The sequence below is a fragment of the Onychostruthus taczanowskii genome, unplaced genomic scaffold (assembly GCF_017590055.1).
Source record: "Onychostruthus taczanowskii isolate IOZ18803 unplaced genomic scaffold, ASM1759005v1 scaffold3, whole genome shotgun sequence".
Lineage (NCBI taxonomy): Eukaryota > Metazoa > Chordata > Aves > Passeriformes > Passeridae > Onychostruthus > Onychostruthus taczanowskii.
The window spans coordinates 18,503,899-18,519,964 of NW_024500349.1; the positions used below are offsets into that span (position 1 = coordinate 18,503,899).

Below are 16,066 nucleotides of genomic sequence, written 5' to 3' on the forward strand. Positions count from 1 at the left end.
AGGATTGAACTGCCTGGAGCTACAAATTTATGCACAGGTGGAAAAGAAATTGCAAACCGTTTCCATTCTGAGCTAAACTAAACTGAGCTGACTCAGACCCATCACTATCAATGGTTGGGTTCTTGATGCTTATGAAAAGTTGATGGCCTCTGGGCATGCTGGCTAAACACCAAAGTATCCAGGAGTGTTGTATTAAAAAGACAAATAGTAAGAAGGATTTTGGAGCAACACAGGGTTTCTGTAAAGCAGATGCAGCTGGTTGCTATAAAGACATCGGCAGAGATAGTTTACAGGAGCAAAACCACTCTCCTACACTCCCTGCACCATCTTATTGCTGGACATTTTCAGGTTGTGATGATACTTGGAGTAAACCATGGGTGTGGGCTGCACAGTCCTGTAATTGATACCTTCAGGAAAAGTCCCATGCAATAGTGAGGACTGCAACCACCTAGGCTGGGCTGGAAAACACAGGAATAAATCCAGTGATGGTTGCCTTCTCAGAGCCAGGACATGGTGCTAGAGATGCCCACCTCTGCAGCAATTCAGGGCTCCAGCACTTCATTTGCAGGGCACAACTCTGGCTGAACTGCCAAAGCTGGTGATGTTATAATATACTGCTGGGCCATGTGGGCCAAGAGATCCTTAAAGTATAATAAGACTTTTTACAGCATACAGTCTATAAAAAATTTATTAGTTCATTTGTTTGCTATAAAATATGTATAAGGAATTGTTGCTCTCGTTGGAAATAATGTGCTGTGTCACTGGAGAGCCCTTTGTGTTCTGGCAAGAGCTCCTGCATATACTGAAGAGAAAGTGCAAAAGCACAAAGGTCTGTTTGTCTAGAAAAATAACAAGCTGGAAATTGATTTTGTACTTTTCAGTAATATTTAGTGCCTGAAATTGGCTGCAGGGAAAAGGAACAAAAAGCCTCAATGCTTGCATCCACTGCACTGGGGGGAAGGATATGCCCAGGTGAGACAACAGCAGTCTGAAAATTTAGAGCCTGAAATAAAACTGTAATTTTACTCTTCATCAGCAACAGTGTAGGCCCTAAGAGGAAAAAAAAACAAAAAAACCAAAACAACACAGCAAAATTAAACTGTATAACTGTCTCTTCTTTCTCTCCAAAATGAACTGAGCAGATTCAGTCTCCCCAGAAAAAGGAATATGATTTTAGTACTTATTGTAGCTTGGAGCATTTTTTCTATAAATCCAATTTAAAGGTTCAAGGACATATATTCAATTTTTACATTCTTCCCGCTGTTTGAACACAGGAGTCACAGTTCTTTCTCAGGAACTTATGATTATTATTTTAGGTAAATCATGGTCTTCCCTACCACCCCAGAGAAGGGCATGGAGTCTCAATTCCCCTCTGAACCCTCTTCCAGTTATCAAGACCACGGATAACCCAGCCCACAAATAACTGCAGGTACCTGGTAGTCATTATTCTAGTTTTTGAGTAGTGTGGAGTCTTTAACTTCATTTACTTCCCTTCATGTCTCTTCTATAGGACACCCAAGTTTTATGGTTCTCATTTTCCAGAGGAAAATGAGACAAGAAGGTGTGATTCATCTCAGCTAATTTTCAACATCTGCTGCTCCTGCAGCTGCACTGGTTGAGCAGCCAGTGGAGAGAAATGGGAAATCAGTGCAATTCCCAGGCCTCTCTGCCTGACCTGTCCCACATTTTATGTGGAGCTGATCAAAGGGAGAACCTGTTTCTTCCACAGAATGAAATCCATACCAGCAGGTCCTTGACCACTGCATTTACAGTCATCCACACCAGAGCAAAAGGGAAGGGACACCTTGTTTGAGACCTGTCAGGAAGGGTGGAGCCATCCTGAGTTTTGCAATGGATTTCCACACCCCAATAAAGACATTTTTGGTTCAGTTTGAATCATCTAAGACTGAGGTTATTGGGCAGACCCTTGTTCATGCCCCAGCTTTCCACGGCTGCTTCCTGGAGGCAGGAATCCCAAACACGAGGTGTGACCCTACAGTATGAATACCTGCAGTATGGCCACGGCGACAAAGGCACAAACAGCACAAAGAACAGACAGTGATTTATTACAGACCAAGGGACAGGCAGCAGCACAGCCCATGGTCCCTGGGCACAGACAGTGCCTCGGATCCAGACTGGAATTGTCTGACTTTTTCCATTATTTATTTGTTTCTGGCCCATGCAAGGGCCAGTGATGATTTCTGCACTTGAGGGAGATAACACCATCTCTCAGTTTGCCATGTGAGATGCAAATATGAGAAATAAGCTGGGTGATGATCGAATTCTGACCAACTGCAGATGAAACTCTTGAGGTCCAGTGGTTTTTGTCAAAATAAAAAAATGCTTGTCAGGCATTAAATGTTATAGTACTACTTTTCACCCTTCAATTTCAACCCCTTCCCTTCACTTTCTTTTTTTCACAGAAGAGCATGACATTGGAGAAAACCTGACAAAAATGTTCAGAATGAAAGATATTTAAAAAGTGATCAATATTGTGCATTTCACCCCAAATATTTTTTCCCATCATCAGCTTTGCTTTGTTTTTTGTTTTTGTATTTTTTTTTTGTTTGTTTGTTTGTTTTGTTTGGTTTGGTTTTGTCTGGTTTTTGTTCCCTTGGGTTTTTTTCCTTTTTTTTTTTTTTAATTTGTTTTATTTTGTTTTGTTTCAACTTAAAAATATCCAATTTCTCTGGAAAATTTCTGGCTTGTTTCAGTTTTGAAAGCAAAAAGGCCATGGCATATCTCCACTTTATTCTCAGCTTTATTAATTATACTAAATCACTTTGCTCCAGATAAAAAGAACATGAAATACCACTCTGTCCATATATCATCTGCACTGAGTACACTGAAATGTTTCAGATAGGATGTGTTTGCTGGAAGATCCTTATCACCAGCTTCCCCTGCTTTCTTGAGACTCCCTTCTGTAAATGCATGTACAGTACATCCCTCTTGCCTATTTTAATAACATTTTATCATACTAATCTTCTCATTTCAGAAAACATATGCATAATGAAAATACACCCCTATTGCTCTGGCAGCACTACTTCTATCATCCCTACAGATAGCAATTGCCATGGTTTTGATGAAATATACAGGCACAAATTAATTATGGTGTATTTTGCATCATTTTGCAATATTGATTGCAACCAAATAATTTATGGCCACCCATAACCATATAGAACAAATTTATGAACAACACTTGGATCCTGCAGTTGGAAGTTATTGCTGTAATTAAAACCTTTCTGAGTCTCTCTGTTTACAGAGAATGCTACCAAAAGAGAAATGATATTGTTCAGGAGCCACCATTCTGTTACTGTGATGGGGATGCTGGGATCCTGAATTTCCACCTGCTGTACATAGGTCTGAAGTTGTATTTTTGAAAGGCAAATACCCATTTGGTTTGGCCAGAGCTCATATATCTTCTTTTGCATAAATGTGTTTGGATTGTTTTAAAGTTATTCAGTGTAAACCTGTTCTAATATAATGTTCCATAAAATACATGCAAAAAGATGAGTAATTTGAAAAAAATAAGCAGATTTACACAAAATGAAACTTTTTGATAGAAGCAGAGAAAGGTCCAATGTTAAAAACTGTAAAATTATCTTGGAAAAAAAACCCATGGGAACTGGGGTCAGCATTCAAGGGTGAGAAATCACCTACCTCATTCTCTGATCATCTGGGGGAGTCATTTCCAGGTCATGAGTGGGTCCATTCAGACCAATCACATGCAAAGAAATAGTTGGATTTTCCATTCCAGCCTGGATTTTAGAAAAGAATAAATTACCATATCATATACAACACAGAATGGTTTTGGTTTATTGTATACCCATGGATTATGAAAAGCATTCCCATTGAACAGGATATGGATTGGACTGCTGTGGTCTTTCACAGGGAGGCTGCTCAAATCTAGGGATGTGGCACAGAGGTGTGGAGAGGTTGGCAGGCACAAAAAAAGGGTAATTTTACTCAGGACACTTCTAACCTTAGTAAAAATTCCTCCTTTTCATGGCAACTAGAAATTTTGCTATTTCCTGCACCTTTTGACAAAAGATTTTCTAACAGGATGATGGTTGATATAGTGAAATACTGATTCATTTTGCACTGGGAGAAAGGGCATCTCCTGCTGAACCACTGATTCCCACAAAACCTGCATATTTGTGGGTGTCTCTCCTGTTAAATTATGCTCCAATTTGAACCAGCATGTGAGGTTTTAGGCAACCAGTGCTTAAAGCAAGAAACCCAGAAGGAACGACTGCAGCAGACAGCCCTGTGCTGCTTTAGAGCAGGAAATGCCAGCAGTAACAGCAGCAGTGAGTCTGTGCTGCTGGGGAGCTGTGTCAGTGCTGTGCACTCCCTGCAGGGCTGCAGTCAAGGGGAGATTGGCTCTTAAGTCTTTTCAGTCTTTCAGGCACAGCAAACCTCTTAAACCAATGTCTCCTCTGACATTAGGCCACCCTGGATATTCTAAGGAAGACCAAATACTGCATATATCCATCTATCTCTTATCTATCCATCTATCTATCCATCTATCTGTCTATCTATCTATCTATCTATCTCTTAGCTATCTATCCATTATCTATCTATCCATCAAATAAAAAAGTCTAAATATAGAAATGTATCTAAATATAGAAACATGTCTAGACATAGAAACATATCCAAACACAGAAATAAAGAAATTCCAAACCCGCAGACACCAACAAGCCCATCCTGGAGGCAAACCCACAGATAACATCCAACTTCCATCTGTTCCAGCAGGGAAGCACAATTGCTTTTGTGTGTGTAAAAAGCAAGGATTTGTAAATTTTATTTTCATTGTATATAGAGTTACTAATTCTCATAGAAGCAGAAAAGTGCAATTTTACAAATGCAGCTAAAGGGTGTGCTAAATGCACATTTACTGAGGAACAGCTGATCTGTTTATTTTCATTGCTTATGAGTGTGCATTATTAGTCTCCTGTCTGAGCCCACTGGAAATAAACAATTATTTATTTCTGATAGAGCAGCAGGACTGATTTTTAAATTTCCCCTTACCTTTGGATAATGGTAAGTTTTAACAGTAGGGTAAAGGATGCCTGTATATATTGGGATCTCCATGGTGGGGACTCTGGAGGCATTAATTGTTGCATATGCCAGCCTGGTGCCATCAGGAGACCACCAATGAGCAATGTGAGTCTTCAAGATCTCCTCTAATTAAAAAAAAGAGAGATAGGACAGAAAAGAAAAGGCTATTAGAGGTAAATTACTAGTTAGCAATAAATGAAAGAGTGAAGATATGAAAATCCCAGTCTAATCTCAGCACAGGGAGGATGCCACAGGAATATCAATCAAAAATACTAATCAAATTATGCCATATACACAAATGAGCACAATTGATAACAATTACTCTGTATTTATAGGTTATTAGGCTTAATTACCTTTGCTGAAGAAACATCAAATTATTCATATTAGTACACACATTCATGACAACATAAAAGGCACTGCTTCTCCTGCCATGCATCCTGCATGATTAGGGTTCACAACATCAGCCTAGACACATACCAATCAATTTAAACAATGTTTACACAAGTGCTTCAGCAACAATTTAAATATTCCTAAGTTCTTTTGTCAGTTGGGAATAAATAAATATAGAAATTTTCTGTAACTTATGAAAGGCTGGAACTTCAAAACAAGATACTAGGCCATAGAGCCTATGCCTTGGATACCATCTTGACTTTTATCCCTATTTCATTTTTAAAATCACTTTTGCAAGGCAATTTGCCATAAGTAGCCAGGGTTAGAGTCTGATCCTTTATACCACTGAATTTTGGGATTTATGAGATTTCAGTAATATAATTACCAATGAAAAGGTGCTTAGAAAAATGCCAATGCAAACATGTCAGAGTTCAAATATGGAAGAAGAAAACATTATTGCCATAATGTGAAATTATTTTTAATACTGGCAGAACCCAGTTCTTATTAAATGCAAATTTAAATAACTTCTAATTTCTAATACTTTTCATATAATCCAATGTCCTTCATTGTAAAGATGAGTTCATCTTACAGATCTGTAGAAAAGCTATAAAATCACTCTTGGTCCAAAGTGTCTGCAGTTACTGACATTTGGAAGACATTAACTTGGCTTTTTAAACCTCCCATTTTGTGAAAGACAATAATGTAATACATTTTCATTAAGAGCCTTAATATCATGTGAGTCATTCCTATTTAAGCCACCAGAAGGGCTTGCATATGCTGCACAGATTGATGGGCAGGAAGATGGGTCCCATTACTTTAATGTGAGAATAAAAATTAGAGAGGCTACAGAGTGTTTCTAAGCCTTCACCATGAAGTCCTGCTACACAGGTCCAAGCAGCTCCAATATCTGCTGCCACCACTGGTTATTGGAAAAAGGGGTGAGGATTTTCTCAGTTCAGACCCACCAGGTTTGTACACCACCCTCTGATGACCCCCCAGTCCAACCAGGACATCCCTCTGGTCTGAAGAGTAAAAACTTACCAGACACTGTTTAATTAAAAAAAAATTGGATGAGCGATCCTTGGAGAACAGAGAATTATATTCTTCACAGGGTAAATAAACACTTTGTTAATCAAGACTTGCATATGGCTTGGAATAAAACTCAAGGTAACATCAGAAAGGGTGCAAGGGAAAATTCATCCTCAATGCATATGGTTTTCAGAAATAACAAATTAATTAATCAATTCTTAATGGCAGCATGTAAGTGGGGTTTTTGGAAGATATTTAGAAAGCTACAAATGTTTCATGGGAAAGCACATCTGGCAAATTTGCTTTGCTGCATTGTCCCACCTGTTACATGTACATTTAAAAGATTCTGCTTTTGACTTTTATACTGGTTGCCCATTAAAGAGATAATGAAGAGCATAAAGGAAAAGGAGTAAAGATGGATGGCACATGAATCATTGACATTTTAACATTAATTAGGAATGACTTTATTCAGCAAACATTTTCTCCAGGATCTCAGACTTAATGAAGCAGTTCTGCTGAAGGTCACATACCCAGAAAGGTTTTAGTGCAGGTTTTGTGGTCCTCTGTTAATGAGATTTAATTGAGTGAACCTTTTCCTTGAAACAAAGCCAGGACCTTGCTGTTATTAGAGAGATCAGTTAGTTTTAGCAAACCAGAGAACATTCTCATGGACTATAGAATGGATTAGTACCACAAAGTTCTTTCAGCTCAAAGAAAAAATTATTTGCAATTTGCTCCTGTAGACAGTTTATTCATTGTGTTTGTATTTAGCACATGCTCTGAAAAATCAGTTTCATTCAAAACTGCTGAGTTTTTGTAAAGTTAGTTCAGATCCTGCCTCATGTGTGAAAAAACAGATTCTCCTTATAGACTTCATTCAAAACTGCTGAGTTTTTGTGAAAAAAAACACAGAGATCCTGCCTCATGTGTGAAAAAACAGATTCTCCTTATAGACTAAAGCCCCCCTATATATTTGGATCATGATCTCCTGGCTAAGAGCATGAAGTGACAATTGATTAAAACTTTTGCCCTCTTCCCCAGAGCTTGCAGTCACTGAGTGCCTCATGATGCCAGGATGCTGTGAGTGAGCTGCTGAGATTCCTCACAGTCAGATCCTGCTGGCTTTGTGCTCTTTCTTTCTCCACAGTTTTGCCTGCCAGCCCCAACAGGGCATGCAAACTTGAAAAATAGTGAGACTAAAGTGTGTGGCTGCCTTAGCTGAACAAGGGCTGTTCAGACCAGCTGGCTGGGTTCAAGCACAGGGTTTGAGACAAGTTATTCCATCTCAGCACATTTAGTAATGAATCTCTCTGAAACAGCTGGATGACCCTGCTCATGAGTAGTGACTCTTCAGTGGGGACATGTATTAGCCAGTGATGTGTTTGTGCTCAGGAATGTTACAGGATGTGTATTTTAATCCTTTTTTCTAGTTGACTGAGGCCCAACTGAATGATCATTTCAAAGCTGTGTGAAACAAAGAGTCTTTTAAGTTAACAGAACCTCAGGAAGAGAATTTGAAGAACTAGGTCAGAATATATTCAGTGACAACTGGGTATACATCCCTCTTAGAGACTTCAATATCATTGGAGGAGAAAAGCAGCTGGAGGAAATAACAGAGGTGTTATTGAGCTGAATTCATGGCTGCTGCACTTGTGCATTATATCTGTGGCTGTCTTTGGAATTAGGACCAGAGCAATACCCAGAGTGAACCAGGCTGCCCAAAATGGGAATGCCATATCTTCTGAAGGATGTGTTTCCTGGTGGAAGCTCCCCTGCTCACCATAGGGAGCAGAAGGAGAAGTCCCTTGTGGTGGTTCTCAGATGCCAAGTAACAGGCTGTGGTTAATAAGGGACTGGATGTAGCATTTGGCTATGATACCATGTGGGTAATCCCTGGAAAGACTGAACAGCGGATCAGAGGTTGGGTGGACATTTCTAGCAGGTCTGTCATCAAAAATTAGCCCAGCATGTGTAAAGTTAAATCAGCCCAGCATGTGTAAAGTTAAATCAGATTATTGCAAACTGCAATTTAATTCCAGCAGCACTTGCAAGAGCAGTGAAAAGAGAGACTTTTATCTCACTTCAGGTAACAAGCTTCTCCAGGAATCACAGCAAATGAATCTGGAAGAGACCCCAGAAATCTTCTGGCTTGTTCCTCCATGGATAATATCCACCCCAATCCTGTAAGGATCTCCACAAGTAGATTTTGCTATTCCTTTTGATATTTGTATAGCAACTTTAGCCATAGAACTCAAAAATTTATAATTATCATGTCCACCTCTGTCTAAGCACTGAACAGTCCAGTGAAGTGCATTCAGACCTCTGAATTCCTTGATAGACTCAATGCAGGGAAAAGCACCAGGCCTTAATCTTATGCCAGCTCTGCGGCAACCAGCAGGTTCTGGAAAAAAACCCCTGCTGTATGCACCACATTTGTAAATCCACAGAGATGGTTTTAATGTTCTGAACCATAATCTGCCACTGGGGCATTTCTAAAGACAATTCCATGACAAATCCACTTCCCAGGCTTGCACAGAGCTCCAGACTGGCAGAGTTCCTCTTTGCTAATAAACACATACATGTAAATGACCATGGAGGTTTCTTCATGCTTTTCTAAAATCCAGCTAGTTCTGCAGCCTTTGTCCATCCTGAGTCATATTTATGATATTTTCCTTTCTGCTGAAGGTGGCAAAGTTCTGGCTTGCTGTTTGGAAGAAAAATGAAGCCTTCACCAGTGACAGACTGAGAAATCCATTAGAGATTGCTTCCAATGATATCAGGAGAAAAAACTGAGAAAAAAGATAATTTACAAGTAAAAAAACCCACCTTTTCCTGAGCCTTCTTGTTAGAAGTAAAAAATAACTTGTAATTTTTAAGTGTGAGTTAACAAAAAGAGAGACTTGCACAAGAAGGCAAAGATGCTTGGACAGGCCAATCCTCTGACAGTCTGACCTGTACAACTGCCACTCCTTTCTATCACTAAAAATAAAATAAATTAAAAAAATTCGAAGACATCAGTATTTTAAGGCTCAAAAGCTCCCAGGGCCAGTGTTATTTATTGCTGATTTGGTAAATTACAGCAGTTCTGGGGAACATAACCAATGGTTCTGTTTGTGTGATGAATTGTAGCTGATGCTAGATCATGAAGTATTTGGTGTGCTGAAGACTTTTTGCTGTTTTATTAAAACTGTTAATAGAAAGGAATTTCAAGCAAAATGAAATTAAAGCCTGACATAAAGGCCATGGTTTATGTTGGGAAAGAAAGCTCAAAAGAAATTGTCAGTAGGATGCATCAAAAGAACATGAGAGGAAGAGAGATCAGAGAACAGCAAGAGGGTCTAGGAAAGCAGAAAACAAAGAGTACTGAGAGAGTGAAACCCCAAGGGTTCTCATAGAAACATCAAATAAATACAAATGCTTATTTGACAGCTGCCATCTGTTTTAAAATCAATTACTAGATCATCTCAAAGCACCAACCACATGTCCAAATCGATTACTATTGTAGAGTGTGAAAGCAAGTATTTTTAGCCAGTTAGGGAAAACTCATTGTTCATATTCTCCTTTACTGACATGTGTTTCAGGGATGGCTGTGGAAAATGTCCTTTTATTCTATGCAACCAAATTTTTCTCTCAGTTGCTGTAGTGTATGTCTACACTGACTTCCATTAAATCATTGTAATAGATATAAAATGAGTGTAAAAAAGTAGTTATGTGTATGCAAATAGTATAAAACTGTTCTAGATTACCATACCCAATCTACATTTTCCTGTGTTGACATTATTTTGTGCTGATGTCAGCACTGCTGCACTGCTGCACTATTGATTTCAGAGCAATTAATCCTCTTTCACAGTTGTCTAATTGAGCCAGGTGGAAAAAAAATGCAATTTTGCAGGGTTGCTGAACAATTCAACACCCTTTTGTAGAAAACATAAAAATTTATGTGGCTGAGGTCAAACTATGAGCTCAGCCCAATTCCACAGTTCCTGACACCGAGATTAGTTTATCATGGTGCTGATATCACCAAGGGGGTGGGTTTGATCCCTGTGCAGGCCATTCTGAACTCAATGATCCTTGTGGGTCCCTTCCAACTCAGAATATTCTGTGAATCTCTATGCAGACAACAACCCTCCTCAAGCTGCTTGTGCTCTTGTCCAAGAGATCCTTAAGAAAAATGAGCTGCAATGCTCTCAGAGATCTTCAGGACAAACAAACTGCAGTGCTCACCCCTGTGACCCTTTATTCCTAACCAGAACACAGAGTCTCCTCTGCCACTGACAGGCTACAAGCTTAGGAAGAATAAACCACTACTTGCTTTTATGGCATTCTTGAGGATGTGCTTTAGAGAGCACTTGATAAACATCAAACTCTTGATCCAAAATCTCATTGTGGAGGGCGAGCAGCTCCCGTGTGTTTGGCAGCCAGGAGAAAGTGGCAGCCCCTCATCTCAGGGAAAGGAGCCCAGCCAGGAGTCCTGCATCTCCTCAAGCACAGGGAAGGTGAGGGCTGCAAGTGTCATTAGCTCCTCTAAGTCAACACCTGAGTTAATTGCTTGGACACAGGTTGTTTTCTGCTCAGAATGTCGTGTTGAGACAGCAGGAGAGGGTTTGGCCACTGCTTTTGCCTCCCTGTTGTCAGACACTGAGGGCCAGGAGAGAGGCTCATTTCAGCAGGGTGGTTCATGCTGGGCACTGGGGAAAACCACTCTTCATGTGATCTGTGTGGTCAGCAGGATCACGTTTTGCCTCCACGTCTCTAAAGGGTCCCAGAGCTGCTGTGCAGCCTGAGCCAAGCCCAGGCTTGGCAAAGAGGCAAACCCCACTAAATGTGGGCACAAACGGGCTGTGGTCCACCTTCAGTGCTGTGAGCAGCCTCTGGGGGACAACACCACGAGCTGCAGTGCTCTGGAGGCAGACAAGTCACTGTGAGATGCTCGCTGGTACCTGGCCAGGATCCCTGAGGGAACACACGGGAATGAAGAGCAAACAGTGTCCAGCCAAGCCAGAGTGTGCACATCAGAGGCAAATCTGGCAGGCAGCCTGGCCAAATCCTGACCACTCCAACCTGGCCTCCTCATCCATACTCCAACTGCCAGCAGTAAGCACCAGTGTTTCTCTAGGTCAATCTTTAGGACACTAATCCTCAAGAGGCAGGATGAGATCCTGTTAGCATGGGACAGGCTCCTGACAGACAGAAGAGATTTTCTGAGGCTATTAAATTCACTTTATTTCAAAACTGTTGCTTCAATGTGGATTGCTTGTTGGTTTTTTTTTTTTTTTTTTGTTTTTTTTTTTTTTTTTTTTTTTTTTTTTTTTTTTTTTTTTTTTCCCCCTGACCCATTGATTCTTCTAATTTGTTGTGTTTCCAACACTAAAGGATTCTGTGCTTGCCATATGAGTCAGGGCATTAGGAATGTTGTTTATAAGGTTATTGGCAAGTAGCTGCCAGACCTTCTTGACTGTTTGATTTGCTTGGGGTCTTCAAAAGCTGGATTTATTGAACACCTGCCTGATCCTATCTTCAGGTACACCTCTACAGCCCCTACAGAATACATACCAAGCCAAGCTCAGACTGTAATAACTAAGAAATCATGAATGTTTAAAATCTCCCCCAATCATGCAAATGCATTTGTTGGAAAAAAGCCCAAATCAACCACCTAACAAAACAGATACACACAAGTATGAGATGTCATCTGAGACATACAGGTGGATTTTTACAAGTAAGAGAAGAATTCAGCTACTTAAAAATAGTCAAGAGTGTCACCTCCAGACCAGCTTCACACTGTGACACACTAATGCACCCAGCTCTGCAAATCCCACTTGAGGAGCAAAAAGCCATGGAGAGGAGCTGTCCTACAGATTTCACATGGATCCTGGGTACCCTGCAGGAGAAATAAGCAACTCCCCAGGAGTTTTGACACCCCTCCAGAGCCATCACAGCAACCAGGCAGGGTACCAGGTGTCATAAACAAAGCCATACTGCCCTGTTGCACATCAGTATTTTGGGCTGTCCTCTTTCAAATAAATGCACCAGAAAAATGTTGAGTTGCCTCCACATCCTCCTTCTCCTCTTTTAGATGTTCCTTTCTTTGTGCTTCTGAGTTTTTGTCACCTGTACCCCATCCTTCAGAATCCTTAATTTCCAAAAGCATTAATGATTAATGCTCACAACTGCTCCTAACAATTAGTGAGTGTCCTTTGGTTGTGTGAGTCACTCTCAGTGTCAGTAACAACCTTTGCACCACGGTGACAAGACTGACGTGCAGATGCTGGCAAGTCTGTGATCTGTCAGGATGTCCAGAGGTAATAATGAAAATGAGGTTTGAATTATGAGAATAGAAATATTAACCATCCTACCCTCAGCTATTCCTATTTCCTGCACTCACTCTAAAGAGCAAATGCATTTAGGAAGCCCCATCTGCAGTGTCAGCCCCAAACTGCAGTCTGCCACTAATGTAAAATAAGAATGTGTTTTTCCACCACCTGGCACAAAACTTAAACCCACAGGCTGTTGTCAGCTCTCCATGAAAGTCTGTTACTAAAGGCACTAAATCTGTAGAAACATTTCCTGGCAGAAGTCTTCTGAGCAATTTGCAGTGCAGGTTACTGATGTGAGTGAACACTCCCTGCAAGGTCCTGCTGTACCTTCTCAGCTGCTAAGGACCCAGAGCAGACAGAGTTCACATGGCCCAAATGAAGTAGGGTCCCTTACAGACAATCCTTTTCTTCTTTACCCCTCTGGTGCCACTGAGCAGGTTGCTATGGCTTGAAATGTAATTTGCTTATCTGTGCAATGCAGTGAGACAAATCAGGGCTTTCATGATATGCTGAATATTTCTCTATTCAGACATGCTCAAGCAGCTTCAACTTCACCTTTCCTTTAAATTAAAAGTTGCAGGTTCTGTCTAACAAATCTGTGGGGTTTATGATAGGAGGAAGATGGACAGCCAGCCTTGACACAGGGGATCCATTTCAACAGCTACAGATGTATCAAGAAAGTTAGCATTCACAAAACCCTCTGAATCAAAAATTCATTAGACGATTGCAATAGTTCAAGAACACAAGTGCCCAAAAGCAATCTCTTTTAATGTTTCATAAAGAAATATGAGAGATAAGAAGACGGAACAGCCTGACATTGCTATTAAAGAACTTGATTCTTCAACCCCATGGATTTTTATCAGCACTTGCACAAGCTGTCTTTCATGTGAATTGCTTGCATGATTTATTCACCCTGAGCAGCACCTGCTAGTCACCTAGTCTGACTGCTAATAAATGTCAGTTAATATTGCAAGATACAGCCCTGCTTTATGAAATGGGAACTGGAGCACATTGGCTGAATTTAGTCAAGCTCCTAATTCCTTACCCAGTTTAAACAGTTGAAGGCATTGAACAGCCATTAAAAAACCACTCAGGATATATATTGCCCTGTTATGGCAATATTCCCAGAGGTTTCAACTTGAACAGTGACTCAGGACCTGGCTAACTGAGAGATTTAGCTCAATAATGACTCAGAGGGTGAATCTGATTTTACAGGACTGAATAATCAGAGGACTACTGAGATCAATAGAATCACCAAGGAATAATAAAACAAGAGAGCTGGATAAAAACAGAATTCAAATTAGCGTACAGCAGTATTTCAGAAAAAAATGTTCTTATCAAATAAGAGGAACATTTATTATTAATGAAGGTAATGGTATGTAATCAGGTTATGCCACTGATAGATCAGTGGGGTTTGATGACTCTATTTGTCAGAGTTGTGGCACTTGCATGTTGAGCACAATTCTGCTCTTTCCTAGGCGTGTGTTTTGAAGGTCATCCACTCTGGACCCAGGTAAGAATAAAGAAAAGACAAACATCCCTGCAGGATAATGTCCATGCATCAAAATCTCTTTTATCCCTGCTACCAGGAAATACCAATTTCTTTTACCAATATTTTTGATCCGTAGACTCCAGTGCAGCAATCCTAAATCTACTGACAAAATAAGAGGAAAGCTGTGCCCCTCGGGCAGGGCCACCAACCAGGTCTGTGCAGCTCTGGTTGTCAGTGACAGCCTAGAAACTCTCATAAGTGAGAGAGGAAATAAACCCCAGTGGGGTTGGTGTGCAGAATGCCCAGTGGGGAATTTCCAGTGGGTCCAGAGGAGTCCAGGAGGAGGATCAGAGGGCTGGAGCACCTCTGCCATGGAGGCTGAGAGCTGGGATTGTTCAGCCTTGAGAACAAAAGGCTCCAGGCAGAATTTACTGCAGCCTTTCAGTACTTGGAGGAAGCCTGTAAGAAAGATGGGGACAAACTTTTTAGAAAGTCAGTTGTGATAGGAAAAGGGGTGATGATTTTAAATTGAAGAAGGGTAGATTAGGTATATGAAAGAAGTTTTTACAATGAGGTGTTGGACACCTCACTCTGGTCGTTCAAGGTCAGGCTGGACAGGGCTGGGCTTGGTCAGCCATGGGGAGCTCGTGGCATATTTCCCATCACAGGCACCACTCCCATGTACGTCTGTATTCACTAATATCATTATTTTTGAATTTATGACCATCTGAGTTGCCTCAGAGAGCCCAAAGTTTGTATCTCTAATGATGGCTGTTTTCACTTTAAAGCTACAACATTTAGAGTCTTCTACAGAGAGTTTTAATTGGTTAGTGAATTAAATACCAAATGAGTTTGACATGGAATTCCAGGTATTTAAATGTGGCAATGGAATTACAGATATTTCAAATTCTTCTAAAATTTTATTGTATTGATTTGAGTTTTCTATTCCCTGTTGTACCTTGTTTCTCTTGGCTGCACATTGATTCCATTATTTTCAACTTTTTAATTTCAGTCAACAAAAACTCTATCCATAAACCAGCATACAAAAGTTTCTGAAAAAACTATCCCAAAATATATGGAAATGTACATATAAATACACACACAGGGCTATGTAACAGTGACAAGAAATTGCCTGTATAATTGGAACTAAAACTAGTAGGAGTAAAACTTATTAAAAATCAATATAATAGAAAGGCAATTAAGAATTTTAAGAAAAAAAAAGGCCCTGATTAATTAACTGCAAATTATAAGTATTACTTTGAATTGCATTGTACAGAACAGGCTCAAATTACCAATTATCCCTGCCCTCTTTGTTCAAAGATCATGAATGTGCATTTTAATTTACACTGGAGAAAGCTAAATATGCTGAGAACCAGCATGCAGAATTTTGCAGAAATCACTGGGGATGAGGGCAAACTCCCCCATTACCATATAAATGACATGCACAGGCTTACAAATGACATGCAGTGGATCCAGCTTGTATTGTTCCTTCAGATGTAGCAGGAAAATACCGGAAATTAAAATACAGCTTATAACCTGCCAGATAATAAATGTAACCCACACTGCACAAATCCCCATCTACCAAAGATAATTTTGTCTGCTGTTTTTTGCTGATTAAGGGTGGCTTTGGAAAGAAATACCCTCCTTTCCCCTCTTTATCTGTTGCACTTATTGGCAGGATGGAGATGGCTCCATTTTTATCTACCCAACAGATCACAATGCCTAACGTAGCATAATCTTAATTTCCAAGGTCAGCATAGCCTGCTCTACCCTTAAAAAA

At 40.2% G+C, this 16,066-nt stretch overlaps 1 protein-coding gene across 1 annotated transcript in view; it reads right to left on the minus strand.

Annotated features, from left to right (window-relative positions):
- DPP6 (dipeptidyl peptidase like 6) overlaps positions 1–16,066 on the minus strand; it is a 398,916-nt gene that overhangs the window by 46,556 nt on the left and 336,294 nt on the right. Inside the window, exons 9-10 of the mRNA XM_041408558.1 lie at positions 5,032–5,186; positions 3,661–3,758 (exon numbers count right to left, since the gene is read on the minus strand). Coding sequence (XP_041264492.1) covers positions 3,661–3,758; positions 5,032–5,186 — 253 coding nt within the window. The remainder of the gene's footprint in view (positions 1–3,660; positions 3,759–5,031; positions 5,187–16,066) is intronic.